This window comes from Crinia signifera, chromosome 1 (genome assembly GCF_055691185.1).
Source record: "Crinia signifera chromosome 1, ASM5569118v1, whole genome shotgun sequence".
In the NCBI taxonomy this organism is placed as follows: Eukaryota; Metazoa; Chordata; class Amphibia; order Anura; family Myobatrachidae; genus Crinia; species Crinia signifera.
In genome coordinates, this window is record NC_139217.1 from 74,749,289 (window position 1) to 74,772,005 (window position 22,717).

General features: G+C 46.5%; 1 protein-coding gene across 1 annotated transcript in view; it reads left to right on the forward strand.

Annotated features, from left to right (window-relative positions):
• Positions 1-3,646: 3,646 nt before the first annotated feature.
• FBXL5 (F-box and leucine rich repeat protein 5) overlaps positions 3,647-22,717 on the forward strand; it is a 45,218-nt gene continuing 26,147 nt past the window's right edge. The window contains exons 1-5 of the mRNA XM_083163793.1: positions 3,647-3,959; positions 11,812-12,027; positions 17,199-17,294; positions 19,334-19,520; positions 22,022-22,204. Coding sequence (XP_083019919.1) covers positions 3,876-3,959; positions 11,812-12,027; positions 17,199-17,294; positions 19,334-19,520; positions 22,022-22,204 — 766 coding nt within the window. The 5' untranslated portion in view covers positions 3,647-3,875. The remainder of the gene's footprint in view (positions 3,960-11,811; positions 12,028-17,198; positions 17,295-19,333; positions 19,521-22,021; positions 22,205-22,717) is intronic.

Consider the following 22,717-nt stretch of genomic DNA (forward strand, 5'->3'; position numbering starts at 1 on the left):
AATGCAACCTGGGTCTGACTGCTGGTTCATGCAAACATTGCAAGATGCCAAAATAAATTAATCATCTGTGGGGGCAGGGGTGTCGGCATACTTTTTTGTCGGAGGGTGCTCGTGGGTGCTCAAGGGTGTCCCCCAGTCCTGGATGGAGGTAAGCGGGGGGTCCTGGCAGCGCCACAGCGGGGTCCTGGCAGCGCCACAGCGGGGTCCTGGCAGCGGAGGTTCCTGCGGAAGAAGGGACCTAGCAGCGGTATTAATACCGGATATGCCGCTGCTGACAGCATATCCGCTGCTAGGACCCTGCTGCGGCGCTGCCAGGATCCCCGACGGTGAGCACGGCCCGTGGGTGCTTGGGCCCCGGAGCACCCACGGTTTCGGCGCCTATGTTGCTGTCAACCAACTAAAGACCATGCTCACAAACCCGCCAGTCTTGCAGTACTTCAATGTGCATGATCCTGTCGTCCTTGCTGCTGATGCTTCGCAAAATGGCCTCGGGGCCGTCTGCCTCCAACACCGCAAACCAGTGGCATTTGCACAGATTGAAAAAGAACTGTTAGTGCTTGTTTTTGCCTGCAAACGTTTCCATGATTTCATCTATGGCCGTCCTGTCGTGATTGAAACAGATCATCAACCACTGAACACCATTCTGAAAAAGCCCATACACTCTGCCTCATCCCGCATACAAAGCATGATGCTAAAGCTCCAAAGGTACAATTTGGACGTTATCTACAAGCCCGGCAAGGAAATGTATGTTGCCGATGAGTTGTCTAGAGCATTTCTGCCTTCCACTGACTCAGGTAGCCCTGAGGATGAATTTGAGGTCATGGCTGTGGAAGTCCTTCCCACCAAATGGATGGAGGAGCTGCGTGCAGCCACTAGCACAGACAAGCTCTCCCAACATCTTGCTGCTGTCATTCTCAATGGCTGGCCACCCTCATCCAGAGACTTGCCCCACTGTCTGCCTCCCTTCTTTTGCATGAGGGATGAACTCACCATAGTTGATGGTGTCATTATGCGAGGTCACCACTTTGTGATCCTAGCTGCACTACAGTCGTCGTACACACAGCAGATGCACCAGGGGCATGCAGGCTTGGAGGCCACCAAGCGCAGGGCCCGGGAAACTGCGTTATGGCCCTATATGTACGGTGACATTGAACGGTCTGTATCTCTTTGTGCCCCCTGCAACGCCCTACGTCCACATCAGCCACGGGAGCCACGGGAGCCCATGCTGCTCCATGACATCCTGGACCTACCATGGTATATCCTGTCGGCTGACTTATTTGAATGGAGGGGGAAGGAGTATATGGTGCTTATTGACTCTTACTCAGGTTGGTTCGAGATAAACTACCTAACCACCACCACCACCACCACCACAAGCCTGATGGTAATTTCAAAACATAAAAGGCACTTTGCAGCACATGGTACTCCACAGCAACTAATCACTGATAATGCCATGCAATTTAAGAGCAGAGAGTTAGCAGAGTTTGCAAATACTTGGGACTTTCAGCATATTACCAGAAGCCCTCACTATCCACAATCCAACGGGTTGGAAGAGCGAGCAGTCCGTTCAGCTAAGCACCTGATGGAGAAATGCGCACGAGATGGCTCAGACATCTACTCAACCTGAGAAATACACGCAGAGATGGGTTACCCTCCCCTGCACAGTGTTTGTTGGCACTGAGCACCCGCACAGTACTTCCCATGGCAAAGCAGCTCCTGCAACCCAGAGTGGAATCCCAGGTGCGTGACTGCATCAACAGGAGCAGAGCAGGCTCCAAGGCGTCCTATGACAGATCGGTACATCACCTGCCACCACTCTCTCCAGGCCAATCTGTTCGCATACAGACTGAACAAGGCTTCGATAGAACAGCAGTGGTGCAGCGACCCGCAGAGCTTCCAAACAGCTATGTGGTGCAGTCTGACAATGCTTTGTACGAGCGCAACCGCCGACACCTGCTGAGTGTGGCTGAGGAGAACTCTGCATAGCCGGGTCCATCAGTTACTACCACTGCTGCAACCAATGCTAGTGATGACTCACATCATTTGGACGATCCCATCCCAGAGACCATACCGGTGGCAGAGCCCTCCCAAATTTCCGAGGACAATTCCATGGGTTCCCAACACACCATCACCAGGTCTGGGTGGGTGTCCAAACCCAATCCCAAATTCCAGGACTTTATTGTTTAGTCTTTCTTGCATCTTTATCTTTGTTTGCAATTTTTGCAGCCGACAGGGGGGACTCCCAACAGCCCCCCCTCACCGCGGGACACTGCCGGCCGCGGGAGGGACAGCGGGACAGGCCCTGATAATCGGGACTGTCCCGCTGTAATCGGGACTGTTGGGAGGTATAGTAATAAGGGAGAAGTGATAAAATATCTGGTACGTTATCATCTGCCAATCAACTACTGACTGTTAAGTAGTGCCCCTTTCAGACCGCACTTTGTAAACGGTATATTGCCGTTTTTTTACCGTTTTAAAACGGTAATCTGTGCGGTCTGAAAGGTGCAGGACCACTTAACCGGTTAGAAAATACAGTTTTTTCTAACCGGTTAAAATGCAGGGTCCTACCCGTTTCAGAAACGGTATTTTAGGCTCAAAATTGGGTTCTGAAACGGTATTTAGGACCCAGCCAATGAGCTGGGTCCTAAATTCAGCACAGTGAATATTTAATGAGCGCTCATTAAATATTCACAGCACTGGAGCCGCCCCGCGTGCGTGTCGACACCCCCCCCCCCCCGTGTCGACCTACCCCCGTGCAGCCGGTACCTCCGTTGTGGATCCCGGCACTGCAGTTCTGTATGGTCGGAAGCACTTATGAAAAAAAGTGTCTTTCAGAAAATGGCTGCCCCATAGGAAAACCTGTTTAAAAAAACTGTCTTTTGTATGGGGGCAGCCATTTTCCAAAAGTCACTTTTCTTATAGTGACTTTTGGAAAATGGCTGCCCCCATACGAAAGACAGTTTTTTTAAACAGGTTTTCCTATGGGGCAGCCATTTTCTGAAAGACACTTTTTTTCATAAGTGCTTCCGACCATACAGAACTGCAGTGCCGGGATCCACAACGGAGGTACCGGCTGCACGGCGGTAGGTCGACACGGGGGGGGGGTGTCGACACGCGCGTGGGGGTCGTCGACACGTGGGGGTGTCGACACGCGCGGGGATGGCGTCGACACGCGCGCAGGGGGTGTCGACGCGCGCGGGGGGAGGGGAGGGCTGAAGGCTGCACTGGCTTTGACCCTGTATTTGGAAAGTTTCCAAAAACGGGTCTGCCAGTGTCAAAAAATCGGCACTTAAACGGTAATATACCGTTTAAGAGCTGCGGTGTGAAAGGGGTTTTATCTGGCAGACCCGTTTTTGGAAACGTTTTCAAATACAGGGTCAAAGCCAGTTATGCGGTCTGAAAGCAGCATTACAGGCTGGGTTTAAAAAGGGACAGTTAGCTGATTGGACGGTGATAAGTACCAGGCACTTTATCACTTCTCGCTGCTTCATGCATCTACCCCTCAGTGGCAGCAGAGGTCGCTGCAGGGAGTTGGTCCGGCTATCCGTTTCCTACCAATCTCGCTTCCCCGCGCGCTGTGGCTCCGTCCCCAAAGCCGCCCAGCGCCTAACGTCAGACGTGCCAGCACCGCCCCCAAACCTGCCCAGCGCCTGACGTCAGAAGGGCCCTAGGACGAAGCGGAATTATCCACTCAGACAGCCGCGCAGGCGCAGTGGCGGCAGGCCGGAGTTGCGCACTTGTAATGAGGAGGAGGAGGAGTGTGACTGTGCTGCTGCTTGTTGTCGTTGTTGGTGTTACTGCTGCCTGTGGATTACTGTGACCGGAGCCTGGTGGCCGCCTCTGTTAGTGTGCGCCGATCCCTGCATGGAGAGTGGAGAATGGCTCCTTTCCCGGACGAGGTGGATGTGTTCACCGGGCCGCACTGGCGGATGAAGCAGCTGGTCGGGCGGTACTGTGATAAGGTACAGGGTGTGACAAGACCGTGTGTGCTGTGCAGTGGTGTCACCAGTGTGATGGTGGCTGTGCCCCTGTCACTAGCGTGCCTCTCTATAGCTGTGTGCAATATAATGCTCTATACTGCCCGCGCCACCTCCCCCGCAGTATGATGCTGCTGCTGCTGCTGCGTGTTACTGGCTCTCTCTACTGTACTGACTATAATGCTGTATATACAGTCATACCTCACTACTGACTATAATGCTGTATATACAGTCATACCGCACTACTGACTATAATGCTGTACATAGTCATACCTCACTACTGACTATAATGCTGTAGATACAGTCATACCTCACTACTGACTATAATGCTGTATATACAGTCATACCTCACTACTGACTATAATGCTGTATATACAGTCATACCTCACTACTTACTATAATGCTGTATATAGTCATACCTCACTACTGACTATAATGCTGTATATACAGTCATACCTCACTACTGACTATAATGCTGTATATACAGTCATACCTCACTACTGACTATAATGCTGTATATACAGTCATACCTCACTACTGACTATAATGCTGTATATACAGTCATACCTCACTACTGACTATAATGCTGTATATACAGTCATACCTCACTACTGACTGTAATGCTGTATATACAGTCATACCTCACTACTGACTGTAATGCTGTACATGCAGTCATACCTCACTACTGACTGTAATGCTGTACATGCAGTCATACCGCACTACTGACTGTAATGCTGTACATGCAGTCATACCGCACTACTGACTGTAATGCTGTGCATGCAGTCATACCGCACTACTGACTGTAATGCTGTGCATGCAGTCATACCGCACTACTGACTGTAATGCTGTGCATGCAGTCATACCGCACTACTGACTGTAATGCTGTGCATGCAGTCATACCGCACTACTGACTGTAATGCTGTGCATGCAGTCATACCGCACTACTGACTGTAATGCTGTGCATGCAGTCATACCGCACTACTGACTGTAATGCTGTGCATGCAGTCATACCGCACTACTGACTGTAATGCTGTGCATGCAGTCATACCGCACTACTGACTGTAATGCTGTGCATGCAGTCATACCTCACACTACTCGAAACACATAAATCAGACAGTAATTTTAAAAATAAATAAATTTATTCTTAGCAGCATATAGAAAACAGAAACCTCCCGGGGGTATCCGTCACATATAATATAATATAATACAATACATTCATAAAACATAAAAGCAATTTTTGGGCACTACTTGGCATTTGTTGGAAATATTTTCCGATAAGGTGCAACTGATTGCAGAACTCTTCAGGTATAAATCCACATGTCCATTAAGTATGAATTAAAGTAAGCAGTTAATGAGTAAAAACAGCAGTAAATACCTTAAGGTGTTAATAGAATAAAATAGAATCAACTTTATTGGCCATGTGTGCTTGCCCACACTAGGAATTTTTTGTGGATTACAGTGCAGCATCAAGCAGGGATGAAATGGGGGGGGGGGGACATTACATACATTCCGTAGAGACATTATACACATTACATTGAGAGCATTTAGACATCACTTGCGGGGATCACATGCCCGCCAAGCTGCTCAGCGACTAGGCAGCCATCAGCGGCGCCACTGGTCATTGCAGCAGCCAGGCATGTGACAGCATGAGCAAAGACAGCACAGTTGTAGCAGGGACAGTACAGTTATCACACAGGAGACACGGGATACATATTGCTGAGCGCACAGATCCTAGGCAGCCATTTGCGGCGCCATCTTGAAGGCCTCAACAGGCCATCCTCCTGTAGGGAGAGTCATCGTGGACAGCACAGGCAGCGGCCGGGGAGTGTATACCTTTTGGATGTTGACAATGGGGGAAGAGAGTTTCAGTCAGTGTGCGGTACCCCCATGTCTTACTCTGTCTACGTGGCCTCTTGAGGGACAAACGGCTGGCACTGCTGACAAAAAGATACAAACCACGCTGCCTGGATGCTGGTCGGCAAAAACTGGTGTGTCTCACTGTTCTCATTAGTACCAGTTGAAAAAGCTGCCGTAAGCCCAGTGAAACACGTCCCTAAGGATTGGTACAAGCAGACTCCTCGTGCCCCAAGCTTTGGAACAGAGCACTCACCGGTTCACCTTGCTGACCGATGCCTCAAGGACCCCGCTGACAGCTCTGCAGCGCTCACGGACCCAGTTGACAGCTTAGAGCTGCTGCCAGGTCCGCAGAGCCCACCGTCAGACACCCCTGCCCACAGCAACGGCCTGCAAGTGGTGCGGCTACCGCAGAGCCACCAGTGACAGGGTCCACACGCCTGGAAATGTCATCATTGCTGATGCCACCGCAGCCATTGACCAGTGGCCCCCACCGAGAACGGTGAGACACACCAGCTTTTTGCCGACCAGCATCCAGGCAGCGTGGTTCATATCTTTTTGCTACACAATGTTTGTTTATATTGCTGTATCCATCAATTTACCTAACATGCACTTATACAGGTAACCCACCTGTCCGCATTCATCTACTTACAATACATTGGGCTCCAGCCTGTGTTCTTCTACTGTAGTTTCATTACTAGACACAGGCACATTATACAGGGACCCAGAGGTAAGTTGTTAGGTAATAGCCCGTGAAAGTCTAGGTACATTATACTTCCCAACATGACCCTTTTATGGAGAGACACTCTAATCTGCTTCAGGGCTTCCCTCTTCATTTATAAATTCCGTCACCTGTTTTACCAGTTTAACTAGTAAGAAAGGGTTTTATAACACAGGAAGTCCAGGAACAGAGCATTATGTCCCTCAAGGATAGGGTCATGTTGGGAGGTATGGCTACATTATTAGATACATGTGTGCCATCGGATCGGACCCACTCACGGTGCACATCTTGAGCGGGTCGTGCCCCCCACGTCATCATGAGCGGTTCGGAAGAAAACACTGACGACCCGCTCCTGATGTGCATCGTGAGCGGGTCGTCCTGGTGTGTACCCCACATAAGTCAGATCACTTAGGAATGGGGTTACTACCGCCCCGTATCCTTGAGTGATCCTAAACACTTTGGACTAAAGCAGGCATGTCCAATGTTGGCCCTCCAGATGTTTTGAAACTACACATACCAGCATGCTTTGCCACAGTTTTGCTATTAGAGAATGCTAAAACTATTGCAAAGCATGCTGGGATGTGTAGTTTTAAAACATCTGGAGGGCCAACGTTGGACATGCCTGGACTAAAGCTTTCACAGTGCAAGGATAATGTAAGGATTATATCTACAGGTTACACATAACATTAGTTTACAAGGCATATTCTTTTATTATGTTTAATTCCTTAAAACCTCTTATGTATACATAATGTCAGAAATCTTTTAAGGGGGGGTGTGTGTGTGTGTGTGCGCAAAGAAATGATGTATGCAAGTGTGATGTGTGTCTATATGTATGTGTAGGGAGAGTGGCAAGATGGCCGGCAAAGCATGGAGGAAGGGAGGCTAGATAGTAGATAGGAAAAATGTAGAAAGGGAAAACATAGCGGAAGAGGTGAGACAGGCATCCATTGTAGGATTAAAGGTAAAGTTTTATAGCAAAACTATATTGTTCCAAAATGTTACATTTCTAGGATCCATCCACAACCCAGGCAGCAGTGGAATGGCCGGGTGTGAAATGAAATTGAATTGCTCTGGCCCTTGAAAGTATAGGAGAGAAAAAATTGTCAGGAGTTGGTATCACCAGGGAATTCAATTAGTGGGAATTCATTCTGTCAAAACGGACACAAACTCCCACAAATAACAACATGTCAGCAAATTGAATTGACCCCTTATATTGTAGTACACCATTGTGTGTATACAATGGCCACAAAACATGTCCCAATCATTCTTCTTTTGTATCCTTGGACAGTTTTAGATTTGTATAGTACTGTGCTGCCATGGCAATAGTAACAGAAGGGATATAACTTGATTTTTTTAGTGTATTTGGACTGTTCATTCCCATGACACAGTAATCGGAATACATATGGATGACCCGTAAGTATGCTTGCCCCTTCTAACTCTCCTTAGCAGCATTCCCCCCCCCCCCCCCCCCCCTGCAGCCTAACCCCGTTAGTGCCTAACCATAACCCCCCTCCATGCAGCCTAACCTTCCCCCTCACCATAGCCTGACCCTTATCCCTCCACATACTCACCAGATAAGATACCGGCTGTCTGTTTTCCGGCATCCTGACCTGTTCGATGTTACGGCACAGGTCTTCTGAAGGCAGCCATTATGCCGGTGCCCCTATACTGCACCCCGTAATTACTCACAAACTAATCCTTCAAATCAAGGGACCATCAGGATCCTTTATACAACTGAGCAAAGAGTTGGGATCATAAAACAAGACCAGGCCCTGTAAAACAGAGAAAGTACGAGGCTATATGTATCTACAAGCATTCATTGGAACAATGACACTGTTTGTGGTTTATGTGAGTGACATGATAAGACTGTTTGTCATTGGCTGGTGACACTGTTCCTGCTTTCACAGCATAAGTTGTGCATTAGCACCATTTACTTACGGCAGTAAATGATCTGTACGAATGCTTGCATGCACATATATGTTTATGATTAACTTGTATTTGCCTCAATGATGCTATATATAGACTATGATGCAAGACGCTGGTTGTCAGGGCAGTCTCTGGAAACGTACTCCTAAGCTTCAAGCGATTCTGCATTGTTCCAAGCAGCCCGATGGCTTTGGTGACGCCTTCTTATAGGCCTGTAATAAAATGTACAGGGAGGCCAGACTAACCTGATGCTAATTGAAATATGATAATTGTAGGAATTTTTGATGTTCGTTGCCCGATTGCATCAGTATGGAAGGGGCTGGCGTGTTATCGGTAATGTGGTAGTATTACACCCATTATGCTGCACTACCTCCATTGCAAAGTGCTCTTTGTAAGCCTAATGCTGGGTACACACCAGAACGATTTAGCCTCAATTCCCCCAATTTTGATACAATCACGACCGATTGTATGTAAATTGGGCAAGATTTTGGCATCTTTTAGATCCAATTTTGATCTGATGCGCGTCCCCGCTGGATCCTACCTGCTGCAGTCAGGATTTGAAAAGGATCCCTTCAACTGGGTACAAATCGTGATCAGATTGTGAGCAAGACCATGTGCTCCAACAGATCGTGCGACCGTTGTATGATCGTCTCACGATCTGCTCATGATTGTTCTGGTGTGTACCCTACATAATTCAGTGCTAATGGGGAGAGGTGAAGAAGTAGGTCAGGTATTCTGTAGGGACTAAAGCCGGGTACACACTAGATGACGTAGCATGTGCGTACACACTTGCCATTGGCGGCAGGGTAATGGTGCCAGCCATGCTGCATTCGGCAGAAAGGCCCCCGCTAGCTATATCCTCCGTCACCCTGCATGTAGAGAACACGCAGGGTGTTGCTGACACATTAATGACAATTTGCACACCTGTTCACTAGACTGCGTATACTCGCCGACCATCGAATGATTTTTCTCGCCTTCGGAAATAAGTCCGTTTTAAACTGACTATTCCGCCGCTAAAGGCCAAATATGGGGCGGGCTCTGACATCATGTGACGTCAGCTACCCATCCTAACCAGGCAACGCCACGCCAGCGGCCCCAGTGTGTACCCAGCTTAAGACAGAGCAGATTAAGGAGTGAAAGGTCTTGTGGAGGGCAAAGCCTGGTTGCGATATTAAAAAAAATAATAGGTGTTTCTGTAGCGAAGTCTGTTCCTACCACCTTTTACTTGGTAGGTTTCTTACATTTCATGCTTATAGCATTATATTTCAAGGTACTTAACACTTGTTACTATTGTAAAGAGTGTTTGGAAGTTGTGTGTTTTGCAGCGTGAATGTGTATATGCTTTCTATTCCATTTAGGAATGATCTCATTTTGTCCTCAGATATTCTGTGTATTGCCGATGACCAAACCACCCATATACCTCTAAGTGCTTCTTATGCCTGCATGATCACGTACACTACATATTCTGTATGAATGATGGCGGAGAATCTGTAACTGGTAAATAATGTGGGACCCCATGCATCAGCAATCAATTAGGGCAATTTGGAGATACAGTACACACATGATTGTATAAATAAATATGGAATCTGCAATATGTAAACCCCATACATTGCAGATTCCATCCAGTGATTGAGATGGGTACATCAGGTTGTCCAAGTGGATACATGAGGGCTACCAACTGGATAAATGACTCTAGCACTACTGTTAGCATACTACTGCCTAGAGCACCTCTAAGCACGTTGTATAATGTAAGCTGTACCTTTTTTGTTATCCGAACTTCTGAGATATTGGTAAACAATATGTTTCCAACCAAAGTAGAAATCCTGATATGACAAGGAAATTAATGGTTTACATTTAGTTATTAAAATGATTTATAACTTATATTGTATATTTCTACCTTATTTATAACTATAGCAGAAAGATATAGTGGAACCAGAAAGACAAATGTATTCTACTAAAATAAAGACACTTAAATTGTACATGAAGGTTTTTAACAATAATATTACCGTACAATTCCAGATACTACCGTAAGAATAATTAGTCTAATTAAGCATCATGTGGCATTCATGCATATAGGGGCACTTCAGTCGTAAGCGATGTGCTCTTGGAACTCAGTGATGGTACATCACATCTAGACATTTGCTTCTCTTAACTTGCACCCTCATAGAGGTGCACAGGAAAGTGAGTGCTGCTGCTCTACCATAAGATGGTGAGATGCAACCATGCTTTCATCTGATTTTAATCTGTTCCATATAGGCAGAATAATGTTTGCTCGCTTCCATGTCAGAAGGGTCAATCCAATACGCTTTGTGGCTGAAGTTGAAACCAAAATAACCTTTCTGTTTAATGGGAATTCATTAAATGTGTACAGAGGGCATGGGGCACAGGTTAATGGTTGGATATAAATAATCCCATGCAGTAGATGTTTTGGTGCCTGAACATACCACATGAGGTGGGAGGGCAGGGGGGGGGGGGGGGGGGGGGCAGGAAAGTTGTCAAGAGGACATCCGAGGTGTCGCCACCCCTATACTAGAAGGAATAGATGATAACGTGGATAGTCAAATTGGTGTTCCATCGCCCTTGCTGCTAACGCTGCCATCACGGGTCACATGGTATGTTCCATTGGTCACATGGGCTAAAGCTACATCCCCAGCCTGGGAGCTAGTTGACACCACAGGTTAATGCTACTGCTGTACAACGGTCATTCGTGGTAATAATACAGTGAGGTTCTCTGCATTAGAATTATTAGTTTTCTGATGTATCTGGTGAAAAGGCCTTAAGGTCCATACACACTGGGCGATTATACCCAGTGTGTATGCCACTGTCATCTCTGGGGGGAAAGCCGCCCAGTGTGTATGCGCCTGAAGATGCCTGACACACCATGAAAATGCACATAGTATTGTACATGTCGCGTGTCAGCTATTTAAATCAACCACTAACAGTGCCCATACATCTATGTTCTACTGACTCCAGTTAGCAAACTGTGATTGGTGGAAATCTTTGATTGGCTGCCATTGGTGACAAGACGGCAAAATACTAAAATCCCAAGCTCTCTGATTTCCAACACAAGAATTATTGGAATCATTGAGTTGGGGATTTTTACCTTGCCGTATTTTTTTGATTTACTGTCAGATCACCAATCATTGATATTCGCTAATGAAGGCATTGGTAAAACCCAGAATTGCCCTGATGGCTGCCTAATATATATATATATGTCCCATAAGACAAGTGTAGGAGCCACTCATACCAGTGCATCATTGTCCCAGGGCATGACCTGCTGAACTGCTCTATCATTGCCACACTCAAACCTGTCTATTCATTATACTCTTCACACAGCTTTCCAAGACCAACTTTTCCAACAACAATGACTTCCGTGCCCTGCTGCAATCTCTGTATGAGACATTCAAGGAGTTCAAGATGCACGAGCAGATTGAGAATGAGTGCATCATTGGCCTGCTGCAGCAACGCAGCCAGACCGTGTACAATGTGCACTCCGACAACAAGCTGTCTGAGATGCTGGTCCTGTTTGAGAAGGGACTGAAGAATGTAAAGGTAAGCTCTTAAGTGGTGTGTGGGGGTTGTGAGCGTTTTATAGTAATAACTGTAGGAGAGTACAGTGTGGCTTTACATAAGGACGGTGCTTATTGACTCTGGCATTTCCCTGACACTGCAGCTTGATTTGAGCAGTGCAATAAGTTTTGGGTGTGCGCAGAAGTGCTGACTTGTGTCTGAAGGTGCATCGGCCTTCCGCAGTCTCCCTGCCACATTCAGAGTGACCTAAGAAGGCAGCTGCTGCGGATTGACTATTGTGCAATATGTGGGGTGACGTGCCAAGTTGTTTTATAAAGGGAGCACTGTTGTGTTCTGCTCTCACCCATGTAGATTACAGAAACACATTGTGTACACTTGCATAAAGCAGGAGACACCAACGTGTATTCCTCCAAATGTGTCTGCTCCTCTTACTTACCGCTCTCCGAGCATCGTCTCCTGTTACAAAAGGCACCTCCTAAACATCTGGACAGTCTGGTTATATCAGGCTGTAAATAGTGGTTGTCATATACAAATATTTTACATAACCTAGGATACAGCAGACATCTACAGCTTGTAGTAGGTTTGTGCTTTTACATAACATAGGATACAGCAGACATCTACAGCTTGTAGTAGGTTTGTGCTTTTACATAACATAGGGTACAGCAGACATCTACAGCTTGTAGTAGGTTTGTGCTTTTACATAACATAGGATACAGCAGACATCTTCAGCTTGTAGTAGGTTTGTGCTTTTACATTTTAAAGCATTGTTAGTTTTTATGGCTGGGAAATAGATTTGATCATAAAACCATGCATGTATTTTATCTAAATATAAAGACTGATTAAGGGCCGGATTCAGCATGGATTACGAAAGCGAAACCATGCTGCACTGCAGGTGTGGCAGCTGTAACAGGTGCAGAGAGTTATACCCCTTTCACATCGCAACTAATTACCGGTTTATTGCCGGCTTGACCTGGTAATTAGTGCGATGTGAAAGGGGCTACCGGGTGCCACAATCGGGCAGCAACACGGCAATAAGAACCGGTTAGAAAGAGTTCTTACTGATTAGTTGCTATCGACACTATGGAGGAGGCAGTGCTTGGAGCAGTGCCAGCTCTAAGCGCTGCCTCCTTCCCTGCCCTCGATAACGTGCCGATTCCCTGCCACCCCCACTGGATGATGTCAGCAAACCGGCAATAATGCTGGTTCGCTGAGAGGATGTGACCATCCCAAAATGCAGGGTCGTGCCGGGACTGAACCGTTTCAAAGTCCCAGTGCGACCCTGCATTTAGCGATGTGAAAGCAGTATTGCATTTGGGTGGGGTGTGTTTTAAACTGAAATCTAAATTGCAGTGTAAAAACAAAGCAGCCAGTATTTACTCTGCACAGAAACAAAATAACTCACCCAAATGTAACTCTCTCTGCACATGTTACATCTGCCCCACCTGCACAGCATAAGGCTTTGCTTTTATGATCCATTCTGAATCAGAGTATGCGGTCACTAGGTAGAAAATATATTGGTTGACAGTCACTAGGTCTACCACTAGTGACAAGGTTGACACCTTGAAATGATCGACAGGCCAAAGGTCGACATTGACAAAAAGTTGACACAAGCTTGTGGTCGACATGAGTTTTTCAGACTTGCATAGAGTGGGAATATAAAAATGCCCGTAGCATGGCGAGTGCAGCCCTGGTACACTTATACGTTGCCCATGTCGACAGACAACAAAAACATGCAACTCATGCCGACCTTATTTACGTCGACCATAAGCTTGTATTGACCTTTTGTCAGTCGACCTTGGGTATGTCAACCATTTCAATGTGTTGACCATTAGTGGTCGACCTAGTGATTGTCGACCAAGACATTGTCTACCCTATATATACCGTAACCCTGAATCCGGTTCTAAGTTGCATTTTTGCAGACAAGACTATGTACATTACACAGCTAACCAAAACTTTGGAGCTTACATGTAGATGATGTTCAAACCCCTCAGTTGTATTGGTAAAGCTATATGTGGCAGACTACTGCAGGATGGAGAAGGCAGCGCGTCAGACCAGCTTAGTAAGAATAAATCTGTCACGTATCCCAGGTGTGGTATTGAGCTTTGTTATTCTAGTTTATATAAAGCCTTTCATTTGCATTCATTCTAAAAAGTCTCTTCTATGTAGAGAAGGTTCCTGTTATTCCAATAACAAAACAAGGCCGCCTGAGGATAAGCCAGGCAACGTTTGCTTCATTTGTGCTCTGCTGTGCGCATTGCTCAGTGTAATCCTACAATGCTTCCAGTGACTTCCATTACTGCTCACTACATACAGATGCCTCATGCTTACAGTGTTAAGGCCCCCATACACTAGCCGATTTTGGTCAGATTTCAGCCAGATCAGTCGGATCTGGGCGAAATCGGACCAAAATCGGCTAGTTTTGATGTCCCGTCAGATCCGATGCGCGGTCCCGTGCGCATCGGATCTGCGTCGGGTGGTCGGACCTGCTGCACGTCCGACCACCCGACTTGGGACCTAGTGGGGCGGCGGTGGAGGGAGCGGGGTACGCTGCGGGACGCTGGGTACGCAGCGGCTGGGGACGCTGCGGGACGCTGGGGTGACACAGGCGGCATAGAGCCGGGACGCTGGGGTGACACAGCGGGACGCTGGGGTGACACAGGCGGCATAGAGCTGTGGGTGACACAGGCGGCATAGAGCCGGGCAGGGGGAGCCGGGAGCTGTCAGCACTGAATAAAAAAAAAAAGCCCATACAATGAATGGGCGGCCTGTGATTGGCTGAGCGCTCTCTCAGCCAGTCAGCAATTGGCTGAGAGTGCGCTCAGCCAATCACAGGCTGCCCATTCATTGTATAGGCTTTTTTTCTAGCACTGACAGCTCCCGGCTCCCTCTGCCCGGCTCTATGTGCCGCCTGTGTCTCTATGTGCCGCCTGTGTCCCCCGCAGCGTCCCCAGCCCCCCCTGCTCCCACCAGCAGCCCTGCTCTGAAGCCCCCCCCCCCTGCTCCCCGGGTTTTTTACATGTGATAAATCGAGACAATTTATCACATGTAAAAAAATGGCACATCAAGTGCCAATCTAATCAAACTCCCCCGGGGAAGCTCAGGGGGAAGTCAGGGGCGACTTGTCCTAAGGACAAGTCGCCCTAGTGTATGGGGGCCTTTATTCTCTTGTGTCTAAACTGCTACACCTACAAATAATCTACACTAATATGATCCCTTTCAGATAATATCCTCAATTGAGATTCTACCTGTGATAGTCTGATCCTAAAGGCATGTTTCATTACATGATATGCATGATAACGACCATCATTAACGATATTCTGTGCATATCTTCTAGTGGGTACGCACTGTATCGATAACGATGCATGCTGCCGTGGGTTACTAGCAATGTCCTCAGTCATCTATACATGTAGGACAACTGAGGATAAGAGTAAAGCCGTATGCAGCATGACTCCACTTGACATTGGCAGGTATTCAATGCTGGTGCGAGTGGCCGGCGAGGGGGTTAAACTGCGAGGATCACAGAAAACCAGTGATCCTAGCAGTTTCACCCCCGCACCGGCCGCTCGCACTATACAACGTTCCGGGGGAATCCTTGCAGTCACAGAACTGCGAGGATTCCCCTAAACTGCGAGAGCCGAGGCTAGTGCAGCAAACTCGCTGTAATTAGCCTCGATTCTCGCAGCTTTTGGAGGCACATTCGCAAATTCCCCCTCGCTCAAAAAACGGAGCGAGGGGGAATTTGCGAATGAGGGGGGGGTCAGTTGAATACTGACAGATGAGCGGTGACTGCGAGCAAAAAGTCCTGCTCGCAGTCACCGCTCGCCCACGGCATTGAAAATATGCCATAGAAATGACATTGTCTCGAAGTGTCAGGAAATCCCGATCTCGCCAGGAATTGATGGAGACCTCCCCACTGATTCTGTTTTTTTGCCCAATCTCCATGCTGTAAATGGGACCCAGGTCAGATAACCTTGGATACGCATTTACACTCCCAGTTAACCCCTGATAATACCTTCTGACTTCTACCCGGATAGGATTCCCAGGTCACTATTTCTGTGCCTGTCTTTTTTTTTCTTTTTCTTTTTTTTAAAGAAGCTTTTTTCAACGTGGCACGCGGCAATAACCTGAGTTTTGTGGAAATGGGGTATTTGGTATTGTAATTAATGTGTTTTCACGCTGCCCACCGATTGAGCTAGGGCGATCCGCCGACTGCCCTTACACCTGTTGTGGCAGCTCCCACAACAGGGCAGTCGGCGGATCGCCCGTACACACAGCACGATGCGCCAAATAATATCTTTAGATATATCTGGTATTGACTGTTGCACCGCCGACGCAATAGATCCGTGAATGACGCCATCCAGATATATCGCTCGTACAGGTTAAGTAAAACAAGACCTTTTTTTTTCCCCCAGCTCACTGAGTGGTATTAGTAACCAATCTTGAACACTACATGATAATAGAATCTGTATGTATATCGCTTGTACACACTGGTCGATAGTGCATCGATTTATCGGCTGTTTAATCTAACGGCCAATATATTAGCCAGTGGCCGTGAACAAATCTTATTCCCTCTTCACATGTTACATCTGCCTCCCTGCAGTGCACATGGTTTTGTCCATTGAGAAGGAATTTGCCTTTGCGAGTGAACCAGAATAAGTGCCAGTGTGTACACACCTGAAGTGTAGCAACACCTTTATAATAAGCCACTAACACAATCAGGAAGTGTTTTGATGGTTGGAGAATGAAGCACACATGTTATTGTAAATGATATCAACCAGTGGTACCCAAATAGGCCACATTCCTCACAGTGCACTTGCTAAATATAAGGAAGCTGTGTCATCTGCAAATGAACCAAAAGTGGATAGTGTTCCCTGCTCTTCAGCTGTTTGGTCACCTATAATCAGTGAACTGTAACCATTATATTGTAGTAGTAGGTGAAAAAAGGGTTAATCTCCATTGACACTTACTTCAGTGAAACAATTTGAGGAACTCTGAGATTGAGCAGCGATTGTGACACCGATCTTCTGGTACAGATTTCTTCATGATGACTGTCACATCCTATAGACCGCTGAGAAATGTCACTGCTCCAGTTATCTGTGTTTGATAAGTTTTAGGATATATAATCTTGTATTTTACAGGTCTAGTTTATTAGTTCTATTCGCTCATGAGATGTTCTGGGTCTGTATCCTCAGGATGAATATGAGCAGCTGAACTATGCTCAGCAGCTGAAGGAGAGGTTAGAGGCCTTCACCAGTGACTTCATCCCTCACATGAAGGAAGAAGAGGAGGTGAGTGCTGCTCCGTATCTACACATTGGTGTCTGTGGTACTGTGTATGTCCTTGATGGCTAACCTTGACACTCCAGCTGTTGCTGAACTACACAGCCTAGCACGCTCTGCTTCAGTTTTGCTGTTTGGCCATGCTAAATCTGATGCAGAGCATGCTGGGATGTGTAATTCAAAAACAGCTGGAGTGTCCAGGTTAGCCATCAAGGGTGTACGTGGACTTCCTGCATTACAATGAGCCATAATGTATTCCAGTGCTAGACGCTGTTACATATCACCTATTTGTACTTATAAATCACTATGCTGACACTTAGGGGAAACGTTACTAAAAACAAATAGAGGTCATGTTGCCCATAGCAACCAATCAGATTCTGTGTATACGTTTTTAGGCTGCTAGAGAAATGATAGAATCTGGTTGCTATGGGGAAACCGCTCCTCCTTTTCATTTTTTTTTTTTTTTTTTTTTTTTTTTTTTTTTTAGAAGAGTTACTCAGTTTACCCCCGAGCTTCTCTTGTGTGGTGATCCAGACAATTGGTAAACCGTAATTGGGTAGACGCATGAAAACAGGCGGCAGGCTCTATGCCAATATTGACAAAAGGTTGATATGAAAATAGTTTATACAGGAAAAGATCGACATGAGTTTTTCGTGATTTTTTTTTTTTTTTTTAGAAGAGTTACTCAGTTTACCCCCGAGCTTCTCTTGTGTGGTGATCCAGACAATTGGTAAACCGTAATTGGGTAGACGCATGAAAACAGGCGGCAGGCTCTATGCCAATATTGACAAAAGGTTGATATGAAAATAGTTTATACAGGAAAAGATCGACATGAGTTTTTCGTGATTTTTTTTTTTTTTTTTGAACAACTTGTCCTTACTACATGATCTAAGTGAGAATAGAGATAGATTATAATAGTGAGCTGAGCGCAGCGAGGCAGCGTGGCCGGCGGATGGCGAGCACAGAACTTCGCTTATACAGTGTCCATATAGGAAAATTCAACATAGACACCAAAAAAAGGGAAAAATGCATATTGTCATGCTGACCTAAAGGCTGTCGACATTTCATGCCAACTTATCGACTGTTGACTTAATGGTCCATAAACTCTTGTGTGTGTTATTTCCTTTTATCATCTTTAAATGTTTCTTAGAAGAAAATGATCATGTTCCTTAAAGATTTTCCTTGTTTTATTTTGGTAGCACTTTGGGTATAGAGTGATTGTAGGTTTCACTTTCAGGGGTAGATTTATTAAGCTAGACCAGTGGCTTTTAACCTCCTTTTTTTTGCTTTTTTTAAGCTCACAGCTCATTTAAAAGTTGCCAAGGCGCACCATCATTCCCCCACAGGGTAAAAAGACACATATTGGACCCCATAGCAGAAAAATAAAACAATGTCTTTGCTTGCTATACACATAACATTGCTCTCCATATAAATCAATCACTCTGCTCCCTACATAAATCAATCACATTGGTTCCTACAGGAAAAATAAAATAACAAATAATGTGGCCGTTCCAATTATTTGCGAAGTGTGCGAGGTGCTATTCGGGTCCCGTTTTAACAGCGTTTAAATGCTGGCAACGGTTTAACCCGACTTTGCACCCTTTGGAGGCCCAAATTCTCTAAACAAAAATTTGCAACCCTATGGAGCAGCGAGCTCTTTTTGGCAAATTCCGTCTGCCGTAAAGTGCATTTGGTGCCAGAATGATTCACATTTCGTGATTCATCCCCGGCTAATAGGATCAAGCTCATAGACTCGGATGTCTTCCTTCCTGTATATCAGTGGCAGGGGTTGCTCAATACTGCGCACACTGAGCAGCAGGCAGGAAGATGTGGATTTCGTCAGTCAGGGTACAGGGGGGATGGTGATGGGCTGGCTACTGGGATGCGGCATGCGTGTCCTATGATATAACACTGCTGCGCCTCCATAGCATAAGTAAGGGCCCGGTCATGACTGAGCCTCCCACTAGAAGAGCCCAGATTTGCCTGGGCTGACAGTTAATTTTTATGACGCCAGCAGCAGATCTTACCTGAGAGCGTTTTCTCTTTAGGTTTTCCAGCCCATGTTGATGGAATACTTCACTTACGATGAGTTGAAGGACATCAAAAAGATGGTTATCGCCCAGCACTGCTCTCAGAAGGACCCCACAGAGCTTCTCCGGGGCCTAAGCCTCTGGAGCGAGGCTGAAGAGCTTCAAAAGTTGCTCAAGTATTCAGTGGATGAAAAGGCAGAGGAAGGTGAGCAAAAGTACAGCTGTATTTATTTATTTATTATTATATATTTTTTATTCTCTGCTGAAGGAAGCTGTAGTGCAGAACCAGAGGAATACAATGGACAATAAATTTGTTAATAAAAGTTAAGTTTCACATACATACAGGATTACAATGTGCAGTTAGCAAAATTCTAGACAAGACAAAGGTCCAAATTCAGTTTGCTGCGGCTAATTCCCATAGGATAATTGAACAGCTGGTGCTATTCAATAATAGCCCGCATCAGCCGCAGGCTGCAGAAAATGATGATTTCTAAAAGGCTGAAATCCACGGTACTTGTTTCCTAGCACGGCCACCACGATTTCTATCGTGGTGGTCGTGTCGGAAAAAATCGTGTCGGTCGCGTCGGGTGCATACCAAAACGCACACGACGCGACCGACGCGATGTACCCGATTTTTCCATAGGCTTCAATGTTAAATTATTTTAACATTGAAGCCTATGGAGAAATCGGGTCCATCGTGTCCATAGGCTTCAATGTTAAATTTTTTTAACATTGAAACTGAGTCCATTTAACATAATAAAAAATGGTAAAAGGGCCAATATGGCCCATTTCTCATTGGGTATGGCCCCGTCATGTGTGTAAAAAATAATGGCCCCCCATTGTGTCCGCCACCCCCACGATTGACGCGAACCCGAAGCGTGGCGAGCGGCGGCGGTGCACGTCCTCCGACCTTTTAATTCCCCTACTATCCACGTCGGCGTGGAGTTGAGAATAGATTAGTGTGGCGAGCGCAGCGAGCCACCGAGCCCGAAGCGTGGCGAGCGGACGCTGATACCTTCACAGATCCCTGCGTCCCGTCGCGGGCTTCACAGGTATCAGCGTCCCCTCGCGGGGCGCGCTGCGCTCGCCACGCTTCGGGCTTGGTGGCTCGCTGCGCTCGCCACACTAATCTATTCTCAACTCCACACCGACGTGGATAGTAGGGGAATGAAAAGGTCGGAGGACGTGCACCGCCGCCCCTCGCGGGCTCGCTGCGCTCGCCACGCTTTGGGTTCGCGTTAATCGTGGGGGTGGCGGACACAATGGGGGGCCATTATTTTTTACACACATGACGGGGCCATAGCCAATGAGAAATGGCCCATATTGGCACTTTTACCATTTTTTACTATGTTAAATGGACTCAGTTTCAATGTTAAAATAATTTAACATTGAAGCCTATGGAGAAATCGGGTCCATCGCATAGGCTTCAATGTTAAATATTTTAACATTGAAGCCTATGGAGAAATCGGGTCCATCGCATAGGCTTCAATGTTAAATATTTTAACATTGAAGCCTATGGGGAAATCGTGGGCATCGCGGACATCGTGTGCCTTAACTTTAAGGCACACGATGCCCGCGATTGTGGCCGTAATAAGAAACAAGTACCAAATCCACATTAACCCCTTGGGTGGTATGCCCGGAAATTTTACAGGACAACCCTGCCGCAGCGGGCTGTCCCGGAAAATTTCTGGGCATACCACTAATATGGAATAGGTGCACGCCAGTGGTGTCCAGGTGTGCACCAATGGCGCAGCACCTCTAGAAACCCCCACCGGCGCGGCTCAGGGGGACTCAGGAGTGCTCAGGCACCCGAGTCCTCCCGAGCCACCGCGAACATCCCCCAGCCTGCCGCCAACGTCACTGCTAATGTGACAGGTGGCTTAGGCAGCAGGGAAGCTTCGGCGTACTAATGCCGGAGTGGAGGTGAGGGGTGGCTTCCAACTTTCTGTGGTGGGTTTTGCTGGGGCAGGACAAACCTGCCCTTGTAGGTTTGTCCTGCCCCAGTAAAACCCACCACTCAAGGAGTTAAATGCCCTGCTGGCGGAGGCTGCAAAGCTGTTAACCTAGAGCTCCAGGAACTTATCCCAGTGTCTATGGGTTTAACATGCAAGGAAAAGGGTCGGCTTTATTTTCCTGGTTCAATAAATTACTGCATGTACTGGCACAAATGGGAGAGGACTTTGCTTTCACGAGCATGTGATCTAGAATACCCCTTTCACATAACACAAATACCCCAATTTATTGTCTCTAATCCCAGATTAAAAGAAGGGTTAATACTGGTTGCAGTATTTATAATGGGTGACCCAGGTTCAAAATCTTAGGTCAGACACGGGTTTGTGCTCTGAAAACGATATCCATGTCCTCATACTCTACAGTGGAGGGTCTGGTACTGAATAAGGGCTGGTGGGATGATTTGTACTATATCTGGTAATTTCTCATCATAGGTGCGGTAAATGCCATTGTAATAAGTGAGTTGTATTCTACCGTTATACCATCTACATATCTTATGGGAAAACCCACCAGTGCCATTCTCATTCATTATACTTCTGTAAAAAGATTGTGATGACCTTCGATTTTTATTGATTTTGGGCAAAGCAAGCTCCTAATGCTAATGTTTCTTTATATTACTATATATTTGGCTGTTTTTGTGTTCTTGTGGTATTGTATACATCTGATCTGTTCCCCAACACATGGCCTCCTTTACAGAAACCACCGCTCAGCCGACCACTACATCCATTTCCCACCTTCCCCCGGAGGTAATGCTGAACATTTTTAGTTACCTTAATGCACAGGAGCTTTGTCGCTGTAGTCAAGTAAACAGTAAATGGGCACAGCTGGCAAAAACGGGATCCCTGTGGAAGCATCTGTACCCTGTCATGTGGGCCAGAGGTAAGCCATTCCTGTTAGCTTTGTGTAGTTGGCGTCTCTCTACTGCCTTTGTTACAAGAATCTGTGTCTGTAGTAAGAAAAGACTTGATCCTCTCTTGTCTAAGTGAAATCGCAGCGACCCACCTTTGGTCCTAAGTCTCAGCCTCAATTTATATTGAATCCTTTTCTGTGCTTATTTCTTCTAATGAAGTTTTTCCATGCGTAATGCTTTGTTTTGGAGATAAATACTTTTTCTTTATTATGATAATGAAGAGGGAAAGTGGCATCGCTGCTGTCCGCAGGTATGTATACATATGATAACTGTCCTTTCCTTCCAGTGCATCTTCTGATCTAGGCAGTTGTCATCCCAACATTTTACAGGCGCGTCTCCTCCATGCGACTGTTTAAATGAAACGGATGATTACATATGACTTGTATATAACACAATACAACTGATTTCTTGTGTGAGGCTGTATTCAGTTTTATCTTTTTGACATCATAGTCTAGAGAAAATGAATAGTGGATGTAGGTTGG